This window comes from Lepidochelys olivacea (genome assembly GCF_965140295.1).
Source record: "Lepidochelys olivacea isolate rLepOli2 genome assembly, chromosome: 20".
Lineage (NCBI taxonomy): Eukaryota > Metazoa > Chordata > Testudines > Cheloniidae > Lepidochelys > Lepidochelys olivacea.
This window is the reverse complement of record NC_140430.1, coordinates 17,677,696-17,701,874: the sequence shown is the minus strand read 5'-3', so window position 1 is coordinate 17,701,874 and position 24,179 is coordinate 17,677,696. Positions and strand designations below refer to the sequence as shown.

At 52.1% G+C, this 24,179-nt stretch overlaps 1 protein-coding gene and 1 pseudogene across 2 annotated transcripts in view; both read left to right on the top strand.

Moving 5' to 3' along the window:
- LOC311510762 (uncharacterized protein) overlaps positions 1-14,200 on the top strand; it is a 40,673-nt gene extending 26,473 nt beyond the window's left edge. The window contains exons 17-27 of the mRNA XM_084610731.1: positions 109-286; positions 1,172-1,291; positions 2,602-2,783; positions 3,804-3,974; positions 4,282-4,476; positions 6,025-6,260; positions 8,210-8,276; positions 11,419-11,510; positions 12,370-12,538; positions 13,299-13,391; positions 13,840-14,200. Coding sequence (XP_084466857.1) covers positions 109-286; positions 1,172-1,291; positions 2,602-2,783; positions 3,804-3,974; positions 4,282-4,476; positions 6,025-6,260; positions 8,210-8,276; positions 11,419-11,510; positions 12,370-12,538; positions 13,299-13,391; positions 13,840-13,845 — 1,509 coding nt within the window. The 3' untranslated portion in view covers positions 13,846-14,200. The remainder of the gene's footprint in view (positions 1-108; positions 287-1,171; positions 1,292-2,601; positions 2,784-3,803; positions 3,975-4,281; positions 4,477-6,024; positions 6,261-8,209; positions 8,277-11,418; positions 11,511-12,369; positions 12,539-13,298; positions 13,392-13,839) is intronic.
- Positions 14,201-15,765: 1,565 nt separating this feature from the next.
- LOC311510462 (adhesion G protein-coupled receptor E3-like) overlaps positions 15,766-24,179 on the top strand; it is a 39,259-nt pseudogene continuing 30,845 nt past the window's right edge. The window contains exons 1-2 of the transcript in view: positions 15,766-15,804; positions 20,621-20,821. The product of the transcript in view is annotated as an adhesion G protein-coupled receptor E3-like (transcript). The remainder of the gene's footprint in view (positions 15,805-20,620; positions 20,822-24,179) is intronic.

Below are 24,179 nucleotides of genomic sequence, written 5' to 3'. Positions count from 1 at the left end.
AGCAGCTCTTAGGAGATTGGCCGACCGTTGCTGGGGTAACGCAGCACAGCCAATAAGAGCTCTCTCTCTCTCTCTCTCTCGCTCTCTCTCTCTTGCCCCCCCCCGTAGAAAGCCGCTGCGGGATTTGCCTCCATCCTGGAGCAGACGCCCTCCTGGTCCAACCTGAGCATGGAGCAGCTCTCCACCATGGCCACCGTCTTCCTGCAGAGGGTGGAGAGCGTCCTGCTGGCTGCCTTCGCCAACCCCACCAGGAAGGGGAGCCAGACCATCCAGATGGAACAACTGGGTAGGAAGCTGGGTTGGGGGCGGGGGGGTCAGAACAGGTGGCCACTGCATATCACAAGCAGCGTGACTCAGCCCAGTAGGGATGGAGCCTGCCTGGTGACCAATCAGCAGGTGCCATATCTAGTTAGCTCAATTTCTCTATAGTCTCCTTATTATGAACGTTACGGTATCACCTATTTTTCCATGGCCTCCCTATTATGAACATTACGGTATCACCTATTTTTCCATGGCCTCCCTATTATGAACATTACGGTATCACCTATTTTTCCATGGCCTCCCTATTATGAACATTACGGTAGCACCTAGAAACCCCAGCCGAGACCGGGGCACTGTTGTGCCAGGCGCTGCACAGACACGGACGGAGAGACAGTCCATGCCGCGAAGAACTTACAATTTAGACAAACAAAGGGAGGCTCATATCCCTATTTTACAGAGGTGGGAAACTGAGGCAGGGAGCTGCAGTGACTTGCCCAGGGTCACACAGGGATTCAGTGGCAGAGCTGGGAATTCAGCTTGGATCTCCTGAGTCCCAGGCGACTGCCTGAAGCACAAGGCCATACCCCTAGGTCCCAGCTCTTTGGACTCCAGCCAGCGTGTGCCGGCAGCTGCAGTTCCCATTCTCAAGCAAGGCCACATCCCCTGCCCCCATCTACAGTTCCCCAGTCTCCCCTTGTTCTTAAACCCCTCGGGAGAGGCTTGGTCCAAGGGCCCCATGAAACTTCCTCCCCATCTCTTTCCTGTGGGCCTCTTCCCTTCAGCTGGACGTATCTCTCCATTTCCTTCTCTCTCTGCCACACCCGTGGCTCAGCTCTGCAGAGCAAGTGATGGCCCTTGCCCGAGGAGCCATTGTGCTGTATCAGACCATGCTCTTTCCCCCTCTCCTTAGATGTCCAGACCAAAGTCATTGAGGACGGCTGCCCCGGAAAGGACTCAGTCATCAGCCTGGAAGTCAAAGGGGAGACCATGAAGATTAGCTGCAGAACGATCCAGGGAACAGTGGCACAAGGTACATCACCACCACCAGAGGGTGTGAGGCAGATTTCCCAGGCTTGCTTCTCAGCTGCCCCATTCGGGGTGGGAATGGGCTCCCCCAGCCCTCACCACCAACTGGCAGTATTGCACAGGTAAAGTACAGGAGGTTTTATACCTCTGGAAGCATCACTGGCAATGGCAGGAGATTCCAGCTTAGATGGACCATTGGTCTGTGCTGACACAGAGAGATGGGAAAGTGAATTAGATGCACTATTTATGTGATTTGGGGTGGCTGGGGTATGGGGTACAGGGCTCACAGAACAGGGCTCTGTGATGGAATGGGAATTCCTGGGTCCTTACGCCTACAAATATAAAGTCCTTCTGTCCTAGTCAAGCTTACTAGAATAAAGGGAACTAGAAGAATTAAGAATGAGGGCTGGTCAAAACTGTTCCATCTACACTGTACTTCAATGGAAAACTGGGTCCTCGGAAAATGGAATTCTTCATGAAGTGGCTGATTTCTGCAGAAAACGTAGATTACATGTTGAAAAACTGGCTGCCCCAAATGTCCTCAAACCTGAAATATTTTCTGCTTTGGGCTGAAGAGCTAAAATATTTTGATTCTGAAATCGTGTCCCTGAAGCCTCATACTCCCATTCCCCTCCACAGGCTAGGGTCTCCAGCCAGGCTTCCTCTCCCATAATGCACTGTGGCTAGATGATTGCCCTGGTGCATCATGGGAGATTCAGTCCAACCAGGGAGCCTGGCTCATAGAGGAGAAACAGGAGCACGAAGCACCCGAACCACAACTCCCAGGAGGCATTGCAGTGGCATTTTCAAATCAAAAATTTGGTTTCCATTCCCCCCCCGCCCAAACTCAAGATTTTCACCAGGGAAAAAAACCCTTTTCCAACTAGCTCTATTAATATCAGATGTTTTGAGAAAACCGTCTTCAGGGGCTCTCCAAAAACTGTCACACATTTGGGGGGGATTTTCAAGATCCACCCACCCCTTATAACACTGAAACAAACACACAACATTAAGGAGCCCTCTGCCCCCTGTTGTGTTCTGTAGTTTATGGACAGCCCCTCTGTCTTATCATCAGTGCCAGCTGAGCTGCACTGGCTATCCGGACACCTGGGTTCTCTTCCCAGCGCTGCTGCAGGTTTGCTGTGCTGTTGTGTTACTTTTCTGTGCCTCATTTTTATCCGTGTGTGGGTCTAAAGCAATACATTACCCAGCTCCTGAAATGGGGGAGTTGTACAGTGCTTTGAGAGGCCCCCCGGTGGAATGTGGGTAAAAAAGCTGCTAACTCACCTGGTTTCTCCTTGGGGATACTTGCAGCCCGGGCTGGAGTGGCGTTTGCCTCCTACATGGGCATGGAGTCCATCCTGAATGGCAGCTTCTTCCATGGCCAAAGGGCCACCTCAGTCTGGATGAATTCCAGGGTGGTGAGTGCTGTCCTGACCAGCCAGACCAAGACCGATTTCCCGGATCCAGTCAACTACACCTTCCAGAACCTCATGGTAAGGCCGGCTGCATGTCCCTCCGTGAACTGCTGCTGGGGTTGATTCCGACTTTTCAGGAGCAACCTGGCTCCTCTGGTGGGGATGCTGCGTTGAATTAACTCTCAGGTGGGGAGGAATTCTTGTGTTGTCCCCCAAGTGTGGTGCTGCCTTTTCGGGGGAAGGGGGGGATTGAACTCATGATCCAAAAGTCTGAATTTCTGCTTCAGCCGCTAACAGGCCACTTCCATTATCTGAGTCTCAGTAGTAGCCTCATAAATCTCCCACCACTAGGGCTGGGAGGCAGGGGAAGAGAGCAAAGAGGAACACAGGGGAGACAGTGTGGCCTAGTGGATAGAGCACTAGTGAGAGATCTAGGTTCTACTCCTGGTTCTGCTACTGGCCTGCTGGGTGACCTTGATATTTTCCCTCGCTCGGTGCCTCAGTTTCCCCATATGTCAAATGGGGGTAGTGATAGTGACCTTCTTTGTAAAGCGCCTTGTTAGATGGATGGAAAGCACTGAAGAGCTAGGAGTTAATACTAGGAGCAGGGATAGATTTGCTTTTGCTTCATTAAGGCAGACGCAGAGTCTGGGAGCCCTTCAGAACCACCCCATATGTGTTCTCTGGCCCACTCTCTGTGGGGGGCGATGGAGAGTCTTGTTAACCCTCTGCCCTACTGTTCAATATTTGTGCTAATGCACAGGCTGAAATGAGCACCCCCTTCTGGCAGGAACGGCTCATCGTGTGAGAGAGCCCTTGATGCCAAGCGCTTAGTCTGTCTAGACAAAGGGTGGGAGGGGAAACTGAGGCACAGAGCAGGCGAGTGATTCAGTCAAGGTCACACAGCAGGCCAGTGGCAGAGTCAGGACTAAAACTCAGGTCTCCTGAGTTCCACCCCGTCCACTGGCCTGCACGGCCTCTGTTAGTCTGCCTCTCAAGCGCTCTCTTGGAGTGCCTGACCCGCTCCCCTGGTATCACGTTTTTTCCATTCTGCGTTATTCCTTCCACCTTCCCCCCCCGTTTTTTTTTTTTTTGCAGCCAAGCAGCAGCCCTGACCAGCTCATCTGCGTCTCGTGGGAGGCCACGGCCTGGCGTGGCAGCTGGTCTCGGGCAGGGTGCGGGGTCCTGCACAGCAATGCCACTCACACCACGTGCAGCTGCAATCGCGTCTCCAACCTGGCCGTCCTCATGGCATCGGGGGAGATAACGGTAATGGGACTGAGGCTGCGGGCTTTGCTGGGGGACGTCAGGCACCCTCTCAGCCAAGGAGAGATTGAAGGAGGACAAGGAGGTAGTTCTGGGGACGTTTACGAGGAGCCCCTCCCCGGCGTGGGGAGGGGGCAGCGCTGGAGAAAGCGCAAAGGGGCTGGGGTGAGCACTGGAGGTGGGCATCATGGGCCGATCGCAGGTGGTTCCCCATTCCATGGTCCCTCCGCAAAGCCCCAGCTGCATTAACTGCCCCGCGTGGGACGATGCGTGGCCTCCTAACGAGCCATCTGCCCCGCCTCCCCGATAGGCAGGCTTCCCACTGTTCCTCATCTCCCACGTCGGGCTGGCCCTCTCCCTGCTGTGCCTCTTCCTCACCATCCTCACCTTCCTCTTGAGCCGCTCCATCCGCAACGTGAACACCTCCATCCACCTGCAGCTCTGCCTCTGCCTCTTCCTGGCCGATCTGCTCTTCCTCACCGCAGTGGACAGTCCCAGCCATCAGGTAAAGCACTCCCTCCCCCTCGCAGGGTGCCTAACGTGGCAGGCAGAGTGGCCTGGTAGATAGAGCACTGGGTGGGAACTCTGGTGACCTGGGTTCTAGTCCTGGATGTAAGTCCTGGCTCTGTCCTTAACCTGGTGGTGATGCTGGGCAAAGCACTGTCCTGTGTCTCAGTTTCCCTATCTGTAAAATGGGGGTAATGATGCTGACCTACTTTGAAGAGTGAGTGATCATTGGGTATGCAGCTAGTGGTGGCCTTTAGGACAGAAATGAGATCCTAGGGGAGAACCCCTTCTTACAATGACAGGTTTCAGAGTAACAGCCGTGTTAGTCTGTATTCGCAAAAAGAAAAGGAGTACTTGGGGCACCTTAGAGACTAACCAATTTATTTGAGCATGAGCTTTCGTGAGCTACAGCTCACTTCATCGGATGCATGCCGTGGAAACTGTAGCAGACTTTATATATATACAGAGAATATGAAAAAATATCTCCTCCCACCCCACTGTCCAGCTGGTAATAGCTTATCTAAAGTGATCACCAGGTGGGCCATTTCCAGCACAAATCCAGGTTTTCTCACCCTCCACCCCCCCACACACAGATTCACTCTCCTGCTGGTGATAGCCCATCCAAAGTGACAACTCTTTACACAATGTGCATGATAATAAAGTTGGGCCATTTCCTGCACAAATCCAGGTTCTCTCACCCCCTCACCCCCCTCCCAAAAACCAGACACACAATGTGTCTGGTTTTTGGGAGGGGGGTGAGGGGGTGAGAGAACCTGGATTTGTGCAGGAAATGGCCCAACTTTATTATCATGCACATTGTGTAAAGAGTTGTCACTTTGGATGGGCTATCACCAGCAGGAGAGTGAATCTGTGTGTGGGGGGGTGGAGGGTGAGAAAACCTGGATTTGTGCTGGAAATGGCCCACCTGGTGATCACTTTAGATAAGCTATTACCAGCTGGACAGTGGGGTGGGAGGAGGTATTTTTTCATATTCTCTGTATATATATAAAGTCTGCTACAGTTTCCACGGCATGCATCCGATGAAGTGAGCTGTAGCTCACGAAAGCTCATGCTCAAATAAATTGGTTAGTCTCTAAGGTGCCACAAGTCCTCCTTTGCTTCTTACAATGGTAATTCCCAGGGGTGTGTTTGATGCAGGGGCACCAAGCCCAGGGATGCTCATTAGAGGCTGTGAAATAAAAGAATCATAGGACTAGAAGGGACCTCGAGAAGTCCTGGTTAATGCAGGCTGAAGGCCCCAGACCTCGAGTGGGCTCTTTGAAATGCCCCCCCTGCCCCCCCGAGCTAGGGTTTGTGTGGCAGAAGATAGTGGTGGCTACAGTGCCCTGGGGGTAGGGTGGAGGCAATGTTCAAACGTTGTTTAGCCGGGCAGCTGGACACAGACCCCGTGGTTCTCTCCGGCTCGCCAGCTCCCGCCCTGTTCTGCACAGTGTTGCCACTAGGGGTCGCCCTAAATGCCGGCCTGGCCTGGGGAACCCCGCAGAAGCAGATCCCTGCGCTCACGCGGGCGTTCTTCCCTCCCCAGCTGGCGTGCGCCGTCATCGCCGGCCTCCTGCACTACCTGTTCCTGGCCTGCTTCGCCTGGATGTTCCTGGAGGCCGTGGTGCTCTTCCTCACCATCTGCAACCTCGGGGTCGTCAACTATTTCAGCACCCACAGCCCCAAGATGCGGCACCTAAGCCTCTTCGGCTACGGCTTCCCCACCCTGGTGGTGGCTGTCTCGGCGGCGGTTATGCCCCAGGGCTACGGCAGGCAGGAAAAGTGAGCGCCCGAGCTGGGGAACTGGCCCTTTGCGACCGCGGCCCTTTGCAATCGCTCGCTGCGCCCTTCCACGGCCAAGCGCCGCAGTGGGGTGAAATGAGGGGCCTCCTGGAGGACAGGCGGGAGGCTGCAGTGGTTAGGGCATGAACATGTGGTAGGGGGAGATGCAGGTTCAAGTCCAAACTCTACTACAGGCCGGGTGCTGCGGAAGCCAATTCGCTGCTCTGTGCCTCAGTTTCCCCAGGTGTGAAATGAAGATGACGGCACTGCCCTGCTGCACCGGGGCGCTGGGAGGCAAAATCGATTAAAGATTGTTGGATGCTACAGTGATGGGGCCTTATAAGTCCCTAGAGGTAGACGGTCCTAATCTAAGGCATTCTCTGCATTAAGGAAATTTGATGTACTGTGGTTAGACCTGCAGGCCAAATTTGCTGTGTGAGTACAAAAAGGGGAGTGAAGAGAGTAGGTCCTGTCTTACGCTAGCAGTGTGTGTGTGTCCCCCAGCACTCCTCAGTGAAAGATGCTCTGGACCAGTGGGCATCTGCCTCAACAGCTGTGCTGTTGTCATTCATGAATGAATGAATCAGTTTCTAGCACAGAGGTGGGCAAACTACGGCCCGTGGGCCACATCTGGCCCATGGGACCATCCTGCCCGGCCCCTGAGCTCCTGGCCCGGGAGGCTAGCCCCCTCCCCCTTCCCCTCCCCTGCTGTCCCCCCTCCCCCGCAGCCTCACCTTGCTGCGCCATGCTCTGGGCGGCGGGGATGCAGAGCCCAGCCTGACCCGGTGCTCTGTCCTGGTGCAGCCGCGCTGCCAGCCACCGGTGCTCCAGGCAGTGCGGTAAGGGGGCAGGGAGTGGGGGGGGGGTTGGATAGAGGGCAGGGGAGTTTGGGGGGTGATCAGGGGCGTGGACAGGGGTCAGAGCGGTCAGAGGGCAGGGAACAGGGGGGTTGAATGGGGGCAGGAGCCCCGGGGAGGCAGTCAGGAAGGTGAGGAGGGATTGGATGGGGTGGCGGGGGGCGGACAGGGAGCAGGGGGAGTGGATGGGGCAGGGATCCCGGGGGGGGCAGTCAGGAAGGAGAGGGGGGTTGGATAGGGCCACAGGGGGCAGTTGTCTGGGGGGTGGCCAGGGGACCGAGAGCAGGGTGGGTGGGTGGGTAGGGGTCCCGGTGGGGCAGTCAGGAAGGAGAGTGGGGGTTGGATGGGGTGGGGGGGCAGGTAGCGGCGAGGTGTCCAGGGGCAGTCAGGGAAAAGGGGTGGTTGGATGGGGCAGGAGTCCTGGGGGGGGGGGCAGTCAGGAAGGAGGGGGGAGTTGGATAGGACCACAGGGGGCAGTTGTCTGGGGGGTGGTCAGGGGACCGAGAGCAGGGTGGGTGGGTGGGCAGGGGTCCCGGTGGGGCAGTCAGGAAGGAGAGTGGGGGTTGGATGGGGTGGGGGGCCAGGTAGGGGCGAGGAGTCCGGGGCAGTCAGGGAAAAGGGGTGGTTGGATGGGGCAGGAGTCCCGGGGGGGGCAGTCAGGAAGGAGAGGGGGGTTAGATAGGGCCCGAGGGGGCAGTTAGGGACAGGGGTCCGGGGGCGGTCAGGAGACCGAGAGCAGGGGCGGGTGGATGGGGCAGGGGTCCCCAGGTGAGAAGCAGTGGGGGGCGAGAAGCAGGGGGGGTCGGATAGGGGGCGGGGGCTGGGCCATGCCTGGCTGTTTGGGCAGGCACAGCCTCCCTTAACCGGCCCGCCATACAATTTCAGAAATTGCGGCCCTCAGGCCAAAAAGTTTGCCCGCCCCTGATTTAGATTGTGCTGGGCAGGGCAGGGACCGCCCCTCACTCCGTAGCTGTGCCCAAGGGGACTCCAGTCTCGGGGGGAGCCTCTTCGGGTAGCACTAATCTCAAGGGGAATCGCTGCACCAGGCTGCTACTGTTCAGTGAACCTCACGTTAACCTTTTGTTCTTTTAGTTGCTGGCTCAGCATGGAGAAGGGGTTCATCTGGAGTTTCCTGGGACCGGTGTGTGTCATTATCGGGGTACGTATCCACTGCGGCTTGACCCTGCTGCCTCCCGCAGCACGGTGAAGTCTGGAGCTCTGCCTGGCTTCCCTTGGCTCTGGCTAAGCACTGTGGGCCCAATTCATCCCCTGGTGTAGTGCTACGGACCTCGAAGGAGTATATGCCAAGGAGGATTTTGGCCCACTCGGGGAATGGGGTGATAAGACCCACCAGATCCACCCTGCGAAAGCCAGTTTGTGCAATGCCGTAGGCATCACGTTGGGACTTCAGACCATGGGGCCAGATCCTCACCTGGTGTAAATCAGTGTTGCTCGGGTGATTTCAATGGAGCAATGCTGATTTGCACCAGCCGGGGATCTGGCCGAATAATCATACCGAACAGCAATACGCTTGCTTTGGATGGCAACAATTTCTGCTTCTGCTCATGTCAAGACCCTGCAGCTGCCCGGCACATCCCTTCCCCAGAGCCTGAGGCAAATCAGGGTCTGTGACCGAAGAACAGACAAACAGAAGTTTATTAATGATCTGGAGGATGGTGTGGATTGCACCCTCAGCAAGTTCGCAGATGACACTAAGCTGGAGGGGAGAGGTAGATACGCTGGAGGGTAGGGGTAGGGTCCAGAGTGACCCATAGGCGCCGACTTCTACTCACGCCGGTGGACGCTCGACCCCACTCTGCCCCCTGCCCCACCCGAACTCCACCCCTGCCCCCCCATTCCAACCCCTTCCCCAAAGTCCCCGCCCCAACTCCGTCCTCTCCCTGCCCCTATTCCGACTTCCTCCCCAAATCCCTGCCCCTGCCCCGCCTCTTCCCCAGCTTCACCCCTGAGCACACCATGTTCCCACTCCTCCCCCTTCACTCCCGGAGCTTGCTACGCCGCCAAACAGCTGTTTGGCAGCAGCAAGCCAAGCCCTGGGAGGTAAGCGGAGGAGCGGGGACACAGCCCTCTCAGGGGAGGAGGCGGAGGAGGAGGTGGGGTCAGGTGGGGAGGGGAGCTTGGCTGTCGGTGAATGAAGAGCACCCACTAATTTTCCCCCATGAGTGCTCCAGCCCCGGAGCAACCGCGGAGTCGGCGCCTATGGAGTGACCTAGACAAATTGGAGGATTGGGCCAAAAGAAATCTAATGAGGTTCAACAAGGACAAGTGCAGAGTCCTGCACTGAGGAAGGAAGAATCCCATGCACTGCTACAGGCTGGGGACCGGCTGGACAGAGGACGAGAAGCTGGATATGAGTCAGCAGTGTGCGCTCGTTGCCAAGAAGGCTAACGGCACGTTGGGCTGTATTAGTAGGAGCATTGCCAGCAGATGGAGGGAAGCGCTTATTCCCCTCTATTCAGCACTGGTGAGGCCACACCTGGAGTAATGCGTCCAGTTTTGGGTCCCCCACTAAAAAACGATGTGGACAAATTGGAGAGAGTCCAGCAGAGGGCAACGAAAATGATCAGGGGGCTGGGGCACATGACTTACGAGGAGAGGCTGAGGGAACTGGGCTTGTTTAGTCTGCGGAAGAGAAGAGTGAGGGGGGATCTGATAGCAACCTTCAACTACCCAAAACGGGGTTCCAAAGAATATGGAGCTCAACTGTTCTCAGTGGTAGCAGATGACAGAACGAGGAGTAATGGTCTCAAGTTGCAGTGGGAGAGGTCTAGGCTGGATATTAAGAAACGCTATTTCACTAGAAGGGTGGTGAAGCACTGGAATGGAGGTGGTGGAATCTCCATCCATAGAAGTTTTTAAGGCCTGGCTTGACAAAGCCCTGGCTGGGATGATTTAGTTGGGGTTGGTCCTGCTTTGAGCAGGGGGTTGGACTAGATGACCTCCTGAGGTCTCTTCAAACCCTAATATTCTATGATAAGAACAGCCATACTGGGTCAGACCAAAAGTTCATCTATCCCAGTATCCTGTCTTCTGACAGTGGCCAATGCCAGGTGCTCCAAAGGGAATGAACAGAACAGGTAATCATCAAGTGATCCATCCCTGTCGCCATTCCCAGCTTCTGGCAAACAGAGGTTAGGGACACCATCCTGGCTAATAGCCATTGATGGACCTATCTTCCATGAACTTATCTAGCTCTTTTTTGAATCCTGTTATAGTCTTGGCCTTCACAACATCCTCTGGCAAGGAGTTCCACAGGTTGACTGTGCGTTGTGTGAAAAAATACTTCCTTTTGTTTGTTTTAAACCTGCTGCCTATTAATTTCACTTGGTGACCCCCTAGTTCTTGTGTTATGAGAAGGAGTAAATAACACTTCCTTATTTACTTTCTTCATATCAGTCATGATTTTATAGATCTCTATCATAGCTCCCCTTTGTTATCTCTTTTCTAAGAGTATGTCTATACTACCCGCCAGATTGGCAGGCAGCGATCAATCCAGCAGGGGTCGATTTATTACGTCTAGTCTAGACACGATAAATGGACCCCTGAGCGCTCTCCCGTCAATTCCTATACTCCATCGGAGTGAGAGGTGTAGGCGGAGTTGATGGGGGAGCATCAGCAGTCGACTCACTGCGGTGAAGACTCCGCGGAGAGTAGATCTAAGTATGTCGACTTCAGCTACATTATTCACGTAGCTGAAGTTGCGTAACTTAGATCGATTCCCCCCCCCCCAGTGTAGACGAGGCCACGCTGAAAAGTCCCAGTCTTATTAATCTCTGTTCATATAGCAGCCGTTCCAGACCCCTAATCATTTTTGTTGCCCTTTTCTGAACCTTTTCCAATTCCAATATATCTTTTTTGAGACGGGGCGACCACATCTGCACGCAGTATTCAAGATGCGGGCGTACCATGGATTTATACAGAGGCAATATGATATTGTCTGTCTTATTATCATCCCTTCCTTCGTGATTTGCAATATTCTGTTTGCTTTTTTGACGGCTGCTGCACATTGAGTGGATATTTTTAGAGAACCAGCCACAGTGACTCCAAGATCTCATTCTTGAGTGGGAACAGCCAATTTAGACCCCATCATTTTATATGTATAGTTAGGATTCTGTTTTCCTGTGTGTATTACTTTGCATTTATCAACATTGAGGCCTTTTGTTGCCCAGTCACCTGGGTTTGAGAGATCCTTTTGTAGCTCTTCGCAGTCCGCCTGGGACTTAACTATCTTGAGCAATTTTGTATCTGCAAATTTTGCCACCTCTCTACTTTGATTCTAGATTAATTCCGTCCTTTTTGCCTTAACCCTCTGGATGCTGCAGAGAAAGCTTTCCAGGCTCAACACTGATGTGTCCACCCTCAAGGACACCAGGTAATTTTGGTTTAAAAGCAGAGCTGAAAAGTATCATTCAGTGGTGGTAGGGGGGAGGGTGGGAGTCAGGACTCATGGGTTCCATTCCCAGCTTTGCTACTGGCAGTGTAACTTTGGGCAAGTCACTGTGCCTCAGTTTCCCTCTCTTTTAAAACTGAGCTGATACTGGCCTCCCTGAAGTGGGAGTTGTGAGCCTCCCTGAATGCTGGGACAACCCTTGGAGATCCTCAGTCTGGCTGATGGCCCCCCAAGAGCAGTCCTTGGACGCCCCATTGTTTGTGTCCCTCAGCCGTGGAGTGGCCAAGGTGCTAGATTGCAGGACAGAGGGTGACGCTGTTACGAAGCCTGGATGGACAGACGCTCAGCTGGTGTCTCTTTATGGGATCTGCCGATTTGAACCAGCTGAGATCTGCTCCCTGTGGGGCTTTCCCCCGTCTCTGACACCTTGGGTTTACAAACCTGCTCTGCTCCATGCTGTGTACCCACCACGGACACCTTCCTCTGCAAAGGGGACCCGGATGGGATAGTCACCCCGAAAGCCTGGTCACATAGAAGCAAAGATCCCTCTGTGCTTATATGTACCCGCAGCGAGGGCTGGTGGGTGTGTCACAGGGCTCCTTTTGTCCGATCCACACAGGATCTGAATCCGTCCCAGCTCCCCTTCGCGAGGCTTGGGTCTTTAGTGCAGGCTATAGCAGCTTGTGCGTCTACCTTTCAAAGACTCTGGGCCAGCCGCTCTCACGCTTGTAGATGGAGCGTGGCTACCTGGAAGCATTCGCCCTTTTGGCCCGGACCCCCCTGACTCAGCCGCCCTCCAGAGGGCTGTCATCACGGGATGTCTCCGTCTGCCTTTCTCCAGGCTACTGACCTTTAAAGCCATCGCCCAAGTCTTCATTCTGGGCTGCACGTGGATTTTCGGTATCCTTCAAGTCGGCCCAGCTGCCACTGTCATGGCGTATTTATTCACCATCGTCAACAGCCTGCAGGGAGCCTTCATCTTCCTGGTGCACTGTCTCCTCAATCGCCAGGTACCGCCCAGGGCCCTTCGTGCCCTGATGGACTCATCAGACCCCCTGCCAGCAGTGAGCAGGGCGGGCTAACGATGCTTTACTGATTCTGCTGGGCAAGATCCCCCCACCCCCAGCTTTTTGCCCAGGGTTTCCCCCAGTAGCAGAGCAATGGAGCAGCCCCTTGTTTGGAGAGGAAAGATGGCCCAGAGGCTGAAGTACTAGCTTAGCCCTTAGGAGACCTGGGCACAATTCCATGCCGTGCTGTCGACTCCTTGGGCAAGTCACTCAGCCTCTCAGTTCCCTGGAGAACTTCCCTAAAATAATCAGTCTGGCACCCTGAAGGGCTGTTAAAGTAGAGGGGAAAGGCCTCCTGAGAATCCCCTTCCATGCATAGCTCCTCTAAAGGCTCTGCCTCCAAAGCAGGGGGTGGATTGGGTGCAAAGCTAGTGTGCACTGCACTATGGGTATTCTCTGCTGCCACAGGAAGCAGAGTGTTACAGCAGCCCTGAGGCTGCTCTAATTTGTACCAAGGCATAGATGAGGGGGAACATAAATAGCTATAAGTCTCTGCATGGGTAACAGTGAATAAGTCCCAATGACAGCATCAGGGGCTCCGGTCCCTTTTATCAGGGAGGATTAAACGATGCTCTTATTCATCTGCATAATGCCCCGATGCTGAGGTGCTGGGCACGTTAGAAACGGAGATAAGGCATAGAGAGAAGAGGTCTTCTCCCATTTCTTAGCGGTGCAGCACCACTGACTGTCTCTGCATCTCCAGGTGAGGGAGGAGTACAAGAGATGGTTCACCTGCAAACCCAAGTCCCACGTTTCCGACGTCTCCATGTCTACTTTAGCCACCAGCAGCAAAGCGGTGAGAGAGCCAATGTCCCTGCGATCTTTGCCGAACCCTCACCAGATGCATCCAGAATCCAGGCGAGATCCGGGCAGGGTTACAGCACTGGACTGGGAGTCAGGACTCCTGGGTTCTGTTCCGGGTGCTGGAAGCGGGGTGGGTCTAGTGGTTAGAGCAAAGGGGGCTGGGAGTCAGGACTCCCCGGTGCAGGGCAGACATGGTGTCTGGACTGATGTCGCTAAATTGGTACAAAAGCTGGGTGCAGACCAGCCCTCAGGGACTTAGGAGCACTGGGGGAAGCCTCAGTGACACCAATAGACATGGAAATCTGCTATGCTAGGAGCTTGAAGTCAGGGTTAAATCCGAGGGCACAGAAGGCTTGATCCCACTCACCTGATATCAAAACTCTCCTGGGAGCTTGTGTTTTCCCCTCCGGAACCATGCCGGTGTCTCTCTTTCCTTGCAGGGCTGACGTTCTGGCCGGGAGGCAGGAGATGCCGTCACGCCACAGAAGAAGGAAGAGCTTATCGCAGAACTTGAATCCGCCTTCTTTAAAGCGCTTGCAGGATCAGAACTTCGAAACCAACCTCCCAGCTGTCTAGGCTGGAGTTTGATCCCGGGGTTAAATCAGTGGGCTGGGGAGTGGGGTGTGAGGATTACAGCTGCAGGTGCTGGCAGTCAGGACTCCTGGGTTCTTCTATCCCTGGCTGTGGGGTCTAGAGGTTAGAACAAGTTACACTCCCTAGACCTGGGCCAGTAGCTAGGGAGTGTAACTATACTATAGCTTAGTCCAGCCCTGGTCCGCTGCTCCTTTTCCGAGATTCCCTTTCTCCTTATTTATTGTGTGTCCCGCCCCCCCACCCCCAATCCTTCAGTCCCCTGAAATCTGAGCAGGTTTTGCATGTCTGTGCCATTTCAATAGTGTAAAAGGAGTTTGATTTTGAATGCATGACTTTGTGGTGTCTTTTAAAATGCCTCCTCGAGTGGTTTTGTTTCGACACCCTAAAATATACAGGCTAAATTGTTTCTCCCTCTAGTGGCTGGAAATGGGGTACAAGCAACCAAGTCCCGAGTCCCCACAATGCTCAGTCTAAATGCAGTCCCTAGTGCTCCCTGACAGCAAGGGGGCGCTGTCTAGCATGCCCAGTAGTGCTGTCCTATGAATTCGGTATAGCTGCACTCCCTGCTCCATGACTGCTTAATGCAAGCCAGGATTTGGAGAGACGCCTCATGGTGACATCAGGAAGTACAGTCTGGGAGCTAGAGTGCCTGAGGGAACCAGTGGGTCTGTATCCAGCAGCCTCAATATAGGACCCCCCTTTATAGGCATCCGCCCAGAGTCCTGTCTCTGCTCCGCTCCTGGGGCCCCCCACCTTTGGAGGCAATGAGCCGGAGCTCGGTTCTTTTGTCCATGGTCTTGTCGGGACCAGTGCGCACCCCCACATGTGCAACTGCCCCTGCTGCTTTGCCCCTCCGCCATCACCAGGGTGCGACTGTGCCTGGATCCCTTCAGCCCCAGCCGTCAGGCTGCCCGGGGCACAGCCTTAGCTCCACAGCCAGCTGTCAGGCTCCCATGTGGCCACCAGCCCCCTCTCCACCTCCGGAGGTGATTGTCTCAAGAACGGTCATCGTGGGTCAGAGCAATGGTCCATCTCGCTCAGCACCCTGTCTCTGACCGCGGCCAGTGCCAGACGCTAACTAGGGAATGAACGGAACCGGGCAATTAGCGAGTGATCCATCCCCTGTCATCCAGTCCCAGCTTCTGGCCGTCGGAGGCTTAGCTGTCTTGGCTAACAGCCAGCGAGGGCCCTATCCTCCAGGAACCCTGTTATACCTTCCCTGGGCTGGGGTGGATTATGTCACCTGCTACTAGCAAGCTTCTGAACTGGGCAGCTGGGGGCCCTCTACGCGCTTTGAGATCTACTGATGAAAAGAACTGTATAAGGGTGAAGTGTTATTAGTTCTGCCCAGGTCCTTTCCCTCTAGCTTAGGGACCCAGCAGAGATCCTGGCACATTACAGCCCAATGGGTGGGGGGAGAGATGCACCTTAGGGTATATCTATGCTGCAGCTGGGGGTGTGGGGCTGCAGCAGGAGCAGACGTACAGCAGACATATCTAGCTAGCCCGAGGAGCAGCTGGCCGCCTGCTGCTAGCCCAGGACCCAGGGCACATGTTTGAGCAGCCGCTGCCCCGTGCTACTGGGACTTCACTGCTATTAATACTCCAGCTAGCCGTGATCTCGCTAGATAAAGGGGGTCATCACCCGATCAGGGGGTGATGCAGCGCTCAAGCTGCGCTGGAATGTAAGTACTGGAAGCATCGCAAGATGCCAGGGAAGTGCTGGAACGGTGTGGCGGAGCGTTCCGGCACGACTCGACCGTTGGCTCAGATATGCCTAGAAGTGCAGTGGTCACACCTCCTGGTTGCAATGTAGGTATACCCTGAGCCCCCGTGAGGGGCCCCCCGGGGGTTCCTTGGTTCTCATACGTGGGCCTGCTGGGCAGTTCTTGGAACCCCAGCTTGTGGCTTCAAAGGGGAAGTTTCTTCCACAAGAAGTGCCACCATCCTGCACCAGGGCGATAAGAAGAGCTGCTGCAAGAAACCAAGGAGGGGAGCTGAGCTCTGGCAGGGAGATAAGGCAGCAGAAAGCTGCAGGGGTAAAGCAGAGAGATTGGTGCTGCATTCTGTGTTAACCCTCGCAGTGCTGGCCGGATGGGGACTCCTAGTATGTAGACTCTTCTCTTCCCCCCCACAACTCCCCATTGTTCTCCCCACCAGGGTTCTTGGTCCCCACAGCTGTCCCCTAGCAGCAGAGCACGAGATCCGCTGTGATGTGTTACCTCATGTCCTCTGAGGCATAGTGCTGCGAACTCAGTGCCTAGGTCAGTGCCAGGAACGCTGGCAGTCAGGTGCTAAAGCCCTGGCTGGCTGGCCCACTTGGGCTCCATGACCTCCACTTCAGACATATCCAGAAGCGAGAGTCATTCCATATCAGAGTAGGGCTTGTAGGGAGAGACTCTACAGCAGCTAAGTCAGAAGAAATGTTGTGTTCCTTCTATTCTGGGGCTATTCAGAACTCTGCCCAGCCCTCTGTGTAAGTTAGAGCAGCCTCGAGGCTGTTCTAACTTATGCTGCAACCTATAGCCTCGTGTACTCTGGTCATGCCCCTGATTTGCTCTCTACTCTGGGGACAGGGGGATGCAGGACCCCTATACCAGCTAGCGAGGCCCCCTGCCCACGGGACGTTTACGGGGGGGGGGGCATATCTGCCCACTTTATGCTGCTAGAGCGGCCTAAAGGGGCTGGCATGAAATCGAGATGGGGCACAGGGTCTTTGTTTCCCTTTCTGTAAGCTGTACAGTCAGCCCCGAGCCCCAGAACAACTTCCTACTCCAGCAGGAAAGGCAAAAGTTATAGGCAAAAAGGTCAGAGTTAGTTACTAAAAGAAAAGAAAAGAAAATATAAGCATGCAGTCTAAACTCTCAACCCTGTTAGACTGGGCAACATCTAGATTAAGCAGGTTTTCTCACCCCACTGGATATTGCAGTTGATAGTACACAGATTTTACTCTTGAAATCTGGGCCAGTCCCCTCATTTGGAGGCTTCAGAGTGTCCTTGTTGCTTGCAGCATAGGTGGGTGAAGGAGAAAGGCCATGTGCTTGGGGAGCACAAGTCCAGACATGTCTGGGGGGCATTGCTGAGTCTCCAGGCAAGATTGAGCAGTTCTCTTGGTGGGGCCTCATGCAGGTGAGTCATTGAATTGTAGCTCCCTTGCTGGACAATAGCTGTTGATGGGTTGTTTGACACCCCGCCCGGGTGTTGGTTACTTTCCTTGCTGTTGACTCTGGGGAGCAAATATCTGGTGGATTCCCCAACTTACAGCATGTTTTAGTGACAACCATACAACATAATTCTCATAACTTCATATGCATTAATGATACACATCTATGGATAGAGACACGACTTTCAGCAGATCGTAACCTCTCCCCTGAAACCTTACAAGGCATGCTTTATATGTAAGATCACAATTATATAAAAATGAGGAATATGGGGGTTACAGGATGCTCCCCCAAGCTATAGAATGTCACATGTGGGTCCCAGGAACCATCCATGAGATTATTTAAAGCCTTCACATCCCACTATTATTATTAGCCAGTTTCAGTTCTTGAAAGAAAAGGAGAACAGTTTCTCCTGTTACTTTCCTTCCTGTAGATTGCAGGGAGGCAGGCGGGAGAGCTGGAACAATTTTTATAGTGGGAGGGGGGTGCTGCTGATGGAAATCATGTGTTCGGTGTTTGTTATCACTGCTTCAACCTGGGAGCCATGGCAGCACCCCTAGTTCCAGCACCACTGGAAGTAGGGTTACCCTCATAACAAACACTAGTGAGATGCTTAAAGGCCATCGTGGGTAGGGGAGGTGTATCTGTTGTGACAAAGCTCTGTCCTTGCTTCCGTGAGTCCCGCGTTTCCTGGCAGATTTCACTAGCCTCAGCGGCTCACCGTGACCCTCCACGTAGCCGTTCTCTCTCTGGAGACAGGGGCCACAGTCTACTGAGCCATTTTCATCATAAGCCAGCGAGGGAGGTGAGGAGAAGCTATCCTCCCTTGCACAGTCTCTGTTGTCTCCCAGTCTCAGTGATTAATCAGAGGGGCAAAGGGGGGGAGCCCGGGCCCGCCCTCTACCCAGGGACCCTAATAGTATCAGCTATGGCAGCTGACTTTTTAGAAACATGACATGTACAATTCCCTGGGCTACTTCCCCACAGCAGCCCCCACTTCCTCAAGTTCCACTTCACCCTTACCTCAGGGCCTCCTTCCTTGTGCCTGATATGGTGTGTACTGCTCAGCCTCTCCAACAGCGCAACTTCCTCCCACAGCTCCTGACACATGTGCCCACCTGACTAACTGGGAGGCTTGTAACTAGTTTCAGCCAGCCCCTGATTGGTTTCAGGTATCCCAATCAACCTAGCGTTCTCCCCAGGGCTGGTGCAACCACTAGGTGAACTAGGTGGTGGCCCAGGGCGCTAAGAGGTTGGAGGGGGGTGACAAAAAGTGGTGCCCTGGCTTGGCAGGGAGAAGCCACCTTCCAGAGGCATCGGAGAGCCAGACCGTCGGCTTGTGGGGGCGGCGAGCGAGTTCTGCGGCTCCCGGGCATGTGAGCCGCCGCTGCCCCTCCCGGAGCAGGCTCAGGGCCCGGGAGCCGCAGAGCCCGAGCGCGGCGAGGGGGGAGCCGGGGGGTGCACGGGGGCCAGCACGTAAATGCATATTTAGGGTTCTTCAATAACTTGATATCCCATCACATTGCATTTTGGCCTTTTGTGTTTTGTGTTTGAAATGCAGATTCTGTGCTCACCATTGAAAATCTTGGTTACATTACCGAACAATGGTACACAATTCAGAAGAAGCCCTAGATTATAGTTTATCATGCAAGATGGGAATATTCTTCAGATTTCAGATACAAAAAGACCAATTACATGGTTGAGAAGTAAATATAAAGTATTTTAATATGTTTATACAAAGTGAGTTGGTTTATACTTGGACCATCACATCTTTTAAAAAGTCTTGTTTCACTAACTTTAATATTGTTAACAATTCGCAAAGAAAGAAAATGATTTTGAAAGTTGAGTATGGAAAAACAACCTTTCCCTCGCCACCCCTTTTCTACCTTTTGAGGTAGTTACTCAAATATCTGCACAGCATGTTTTGAAAGTCAAATGAAAAACAATGAACTCATATCAACGAAGCCACCAAGTAGTTTGGTTTCCAGAGGATGGGAGAGAGAAATACGTTTTTTATCTACGAGATAAAGAGCCTAGATTTTCAGGAAAGTTGCTGGAAGTTAGATGAGCAATTAACTGAAGGGGACTTGTCAACTGCAAAGTTGATTCTTGATCGGCTATGCCAAGTGACTTGATTTATTAATTTGGATTTCGTTCTAAAAGAAACATCCCACAGCCATACGCACCGCGGACAGCCTGCCCAGTTGTTTGTCTATGCACCTATTATATCATGTCTTTAGACTGTAAACACCTGGGGACGATCATTTACTACGTATCACGCACTGAAGCATGTGAGTAACTTTAAACATAGCAGGGCTACTCACACGGTTGAAGTTAAGCAAGTGCCTCCGTGCTGTATTGTCTAATCATCAGTTAGTAGATGCAATGGCATTTGAAGTGCTCTTTAACCATAAACAGACAGATTAGTGTTGTCCTGCACCCCAGGACACATAGTACATGGTTTAAACATGCCCTATCCCTGCTTGCTGGAGTTCTTGGGGGGCAATGTGCCTATTCCATTGAATATGAGGCACATGGGTGTCATGGTGGCCCAAGGATATGTCTGTGTAAAAGCTAGCTCTTCTAGATGTTCCTCTGAGTTGCCTTGCAAGGGAGGAGAATTTGTGTGTTCCAGGAATTCTGAGGAAAAGCTGGGAACAGAACATGGATCTGCTCGCTCCCTGGCACGTGACTCACACACAAGACCTTCCTTCTCAGCAGCATGTATGATTTATATTATAAGAGAAAAAGATTTATAACCCAATAATAAAATATCCCCTCTGCCCTTGTACTGTATGATTGTATTCATTACTGATCATTAAGAATTATCTTTTTAATAATCAAGAGGTAACAGGTGCAGTTAGAGCTATAATCATTGGGATTTGCCCCTCAGTGAATTGATGGGCGGGACGGGCGGGGGAGAGAAGCAAGGTGGAAGTTTCACCCAGGGCGCAAAATATCCTTGCACTGGCCGTGGTCCTCCCTGCCTTCTGGAAAGCTCTTAATGGGCCCCAGGTGTCTTAATTGACCTGTTTCAGAGTAACAGCCGTGTTAGTCTGTATTCGCAAAAAGAAAAGGAGGACTTGTGGCACCTTAGAGACTAACCAATTTATTTGAGCATGAGCTTTCGTGAGCTACAGCTCACTTCATCGGATGCATGCCAGGAAATGGCCCACCTGATGATCACTTTAGATAAGCTATTACCAGCTGGACAGTGGGGTGGGAGGAGGTATTTTTTCATATTCTCTGTGTATATATAAAGTCTGCTACAGTTTCCACGGTATGCATCCGATGAAGTGAGCTGTAGCTCATGAAAGCTCATGCTCAAATAAATTGGTTAGTCTCTAGGGTGCCACAAGTCCTCCTTTTCTTAATTGACCTGGAGCAGCTGCCATTTAACTTATCCTGGTACCAGGGATTTGTTTAGCCTGGAGCTAATAGATCTATCTCCTACTACTTTTCTATAGCCATCTGGCCTTGCTCCCTCACACCATCCAAAAAGAGACACAGCTGAGATAAGGCACGGTGATAAAAAGCCCCAGTAAAACCTGTGTCACTCAGCAAACTTCTTCTGAGAAAGATCACAACAGGATAAAGTAGATGTGGTTTTCTTGCCTGGCCGCAGAAGGCAGCGGCCACCATGAGGCAGCTTATCTCCCACCTTCTGGGTAAGTTTGAAAGGAATTGGGTTATTTTCTTCCAATGGGGGCTTGGTTAAAAAAAAAAAAAATCTTAGCTTGAGGTCTCTGGGGCAGGAAAACTCTCTTTCTTCTCTGTTCGTACAGTGCCTAGCACAAGGGTCCATGACTGGCTGCTGCTGCAATAATTGTGTTAGGATCTTTGTAGGGCCCTTCACTGCTGGGCATTCAGCCCAGATCTGTGACTCTTGAAATGAACACTCATTTCATCAATGACCTGGAAGAAAACATAAAGTCATCACTGATAAAGTTAATAAACCACAGATTCCAAGGCTAGACAGGACTAGTGTGAGCATTTAATCTGACCTCCTCTCTACATAGACCATAGAACTACCCCCAAACTAATTTCTGGAGCAGATCTTTTAGAAACACATCTCATCTTGATTTTCATATCGTCCGGGATGGGAAATCTACCATGACCCTTGGTAAATTGTTCTAATGGTTAATTAACCTCACTGTCAAAAATGTACGTCTTCTTTCCAGTCTGAATTTGTCTAGATTTATCTTCCTGCCATTGGATTGTGTTACACCTTTCTCTGCTAGATTCAAAAGCCCAATATTAAATATTTGTTCCTGTGTAGATGTTTATAAATGGTAATCAAGACACCCCTTAACCTTCTCTTCCTTAAACTAAATAGATTGAGCTCTTTGAATCTTTCACCTACACACGTGCTCCAATCCTCTAATTCTCCTGGCTCTGTTGGGGATAGTCATTGGGCCACAGACTGAGTGAGAGTGACCCTGCAGTGAGGGGGTTAGTACACCTGCTTGGGACACAGGAGACCCAGCGTCCAGTCCCCCGCTCCAATGGCTCTTTGAGCTCTTCTGCTTTGTATAACTAATTAAATATGACAGACTTTGGTAGCACAGAGGTTAGGACACACTCTTTATAGGCAGAGACCCCTCTGTTCAAATCCCTTTTTCTCCCCCCCCGCCCCCCATCAGGCACAAGGGGGAATTGAGCCTCGGTCTCTCGCAATCCAGGCGAGTGAGCTAACCCCAGGCTAAAAGGTATGAACAAGGAGCCCCCACTGCTTATCCCCCTCCCCCAGTTTTGAATGGGACCCAGTCCAGGAGGCATGCTCTGAGCATGCCTACAAGATTGGGGCCCCCACCCCCCAATTTGTGGGGTTTAGGTGTGAGATAGGCATCAAGAGCAAGGCAAACAGGGCATGTGCCCAAAGGCAGAAACTCAGGTGCCTAGAGAAAGTTTTAGCCTGTGAGTTTAGGCATCTACAGGGTTAGGGGGCAGCTGAGGAGGGGTTTTGTGGATCTGGGATTTAGGCCCTTAAATACCTTTGTGGATCGGGCCTTAATTGCAAGACCCCCATTTTTCTTGTTGACTTCAATGAAGTTATTGTAGATTGGTACCAGTGTAACTGGGACCAGACTAGCCCCCAGAGCTTTATCCTAACTCAGTGGTTCTCAACCAGGGGTACACGTGCCTCTGGGGGTCTGCAGGGGTCTTCCAGGGGGTCCATCAACTCATCTAGACATTTGCCTAGTTTTACCACAGGCGACATAAAAAGCACTAGCGAAGTCAGTACAAACTAAAATTTCATATGGACAATGACTTGTTTATACTGCTCTATATACCATCCACTGAACTGTAAGTACGGTATTTATATTCCAATTGATTTTATAATGATATGGTAACAATGAGAGAGTCAGCAATTTTTCAGTAATCGCATGCTATAACACTTCTGTATTTTTATGTCTGATTTTTGTAAGCAAGTCGCATTTAAGTGAATTGAATTTGAGGGTATGCAAGACCAATCAGACTCCCAAGAGGGGTGCAGTAATCTGGCAAGTTTGAGAACCGCTGTCCTAACTCATGATGCAGCTTGGAGCAGCCATATAACAAATGGTGGATTTAGTTAGTAAAAGTTCCTTAGGACATGGGACCATCTGGGTCATTGAGTCCAGGCCCCTGCTATCATACACAGTTCTGTCTTATCTCAGTCCTGTTATATGAATGACATTAATTCCATCTTCAGACTAGCTGGGTGGGTTAGTTCAGACTAGTCCTACTGGAAAAAGGTTCCAAAACCTCCTTCCTCTAACGTCCAGCCATCTTGGATCCACAAGGAAAAGACCCTCATGTAATGGGCTGCAAAGTGCTGGATCTCCAACACAAAGCAGTGAGAGTTGGGAAAAGCCCTCGGCCAACGGTAGTGAGATCTTTCTACTGTGCCTGGCATGACCTGTTGTTCTATTGTAAACTGCTGAATCCATTGGGAGGGTAAAATAAGGATCAGGTGACAATATTGTTCATCCAAAAAGGTTTGGTCCCTTCGTTTTTAAATCCTCACCGTGTGCCCCTGCATTTCTTAGTTCTGGCTGAGTGTGGAAGAGGAAGTATCAAGTAGCCGTTCTTTGGGGCTGCTACAGTGCAGGGAACAGAAGTAAACGTCTGAGAATTCCACCTGCATTCCCAGCTCCAGAGGGGTTTTTCCTGAGCATCCAAAGCACGTTTCTGAGGCTCCGCTATCTGTGAAAGGCGCAGAGGGTCAGTTGATGTGTACTGCGGCAGCAGGTTACAAAGAAATGGCTTTGAGACTGGTTTCTGAGACGATTTGATAAATGTGCAGTGGGGACATTGGGCAATCGGAGAAGTGAGTCACTCTCTCTCAGCGTAGGCTTGGGAATGAGACAAACCCCGAGTGTTCTCACTCGGGGTTTGCTCAGACAAAACTCCCTTGGGGTTTCAACGACAGAGGTCAGCTCAACAGTTGCTATAGCTCTGCTAAAGTCAACAGAGCCACACGGGTCTGTAGGCCGAGCACAACTCGATTTTAGTTCTTTATTTTTATTGATTTTAAATGTTCTTGGTTGTGGGGAAACTATGGAGGGGTCAGGCCATGGGGGGAGTCAGGCAGTATTTGTTTAATGACCACAGACCTTGAGATTCAAAAAGTCAAAGCTCTGTCATTGTTAAAACACAAATTGTCAGTGTCAGTCACAATATAGAAAGTAAAAATCAGTAAATCAAACTGTAATAAATTCTCAAGTAACATTTTCTTTCTTTCCCTACCGGTCAATTTCAATTGTTGAGGGAAATATTCTTTTTATGGGTTTGTGTGTGTGTCTGGCGAAACTGACGTTTACCATCATCTACCCATAAACATTCAGTCCTACCAACCCTCCTGTTTTACAGGTCCCCATCCTCCCCACGAGGAGCGTTTGGCCCACTGTAAGCCCCCCAAAATTGCTTTTATTATCTATAGACTATATTCCAAAGTGTTTGGGGGTGGGGGGTCTCCACCGGTATCAGGACCTTTCTGTGCTAGGCGCTGTATGGACACAATGCTCGCCTTGAGCTTACAGT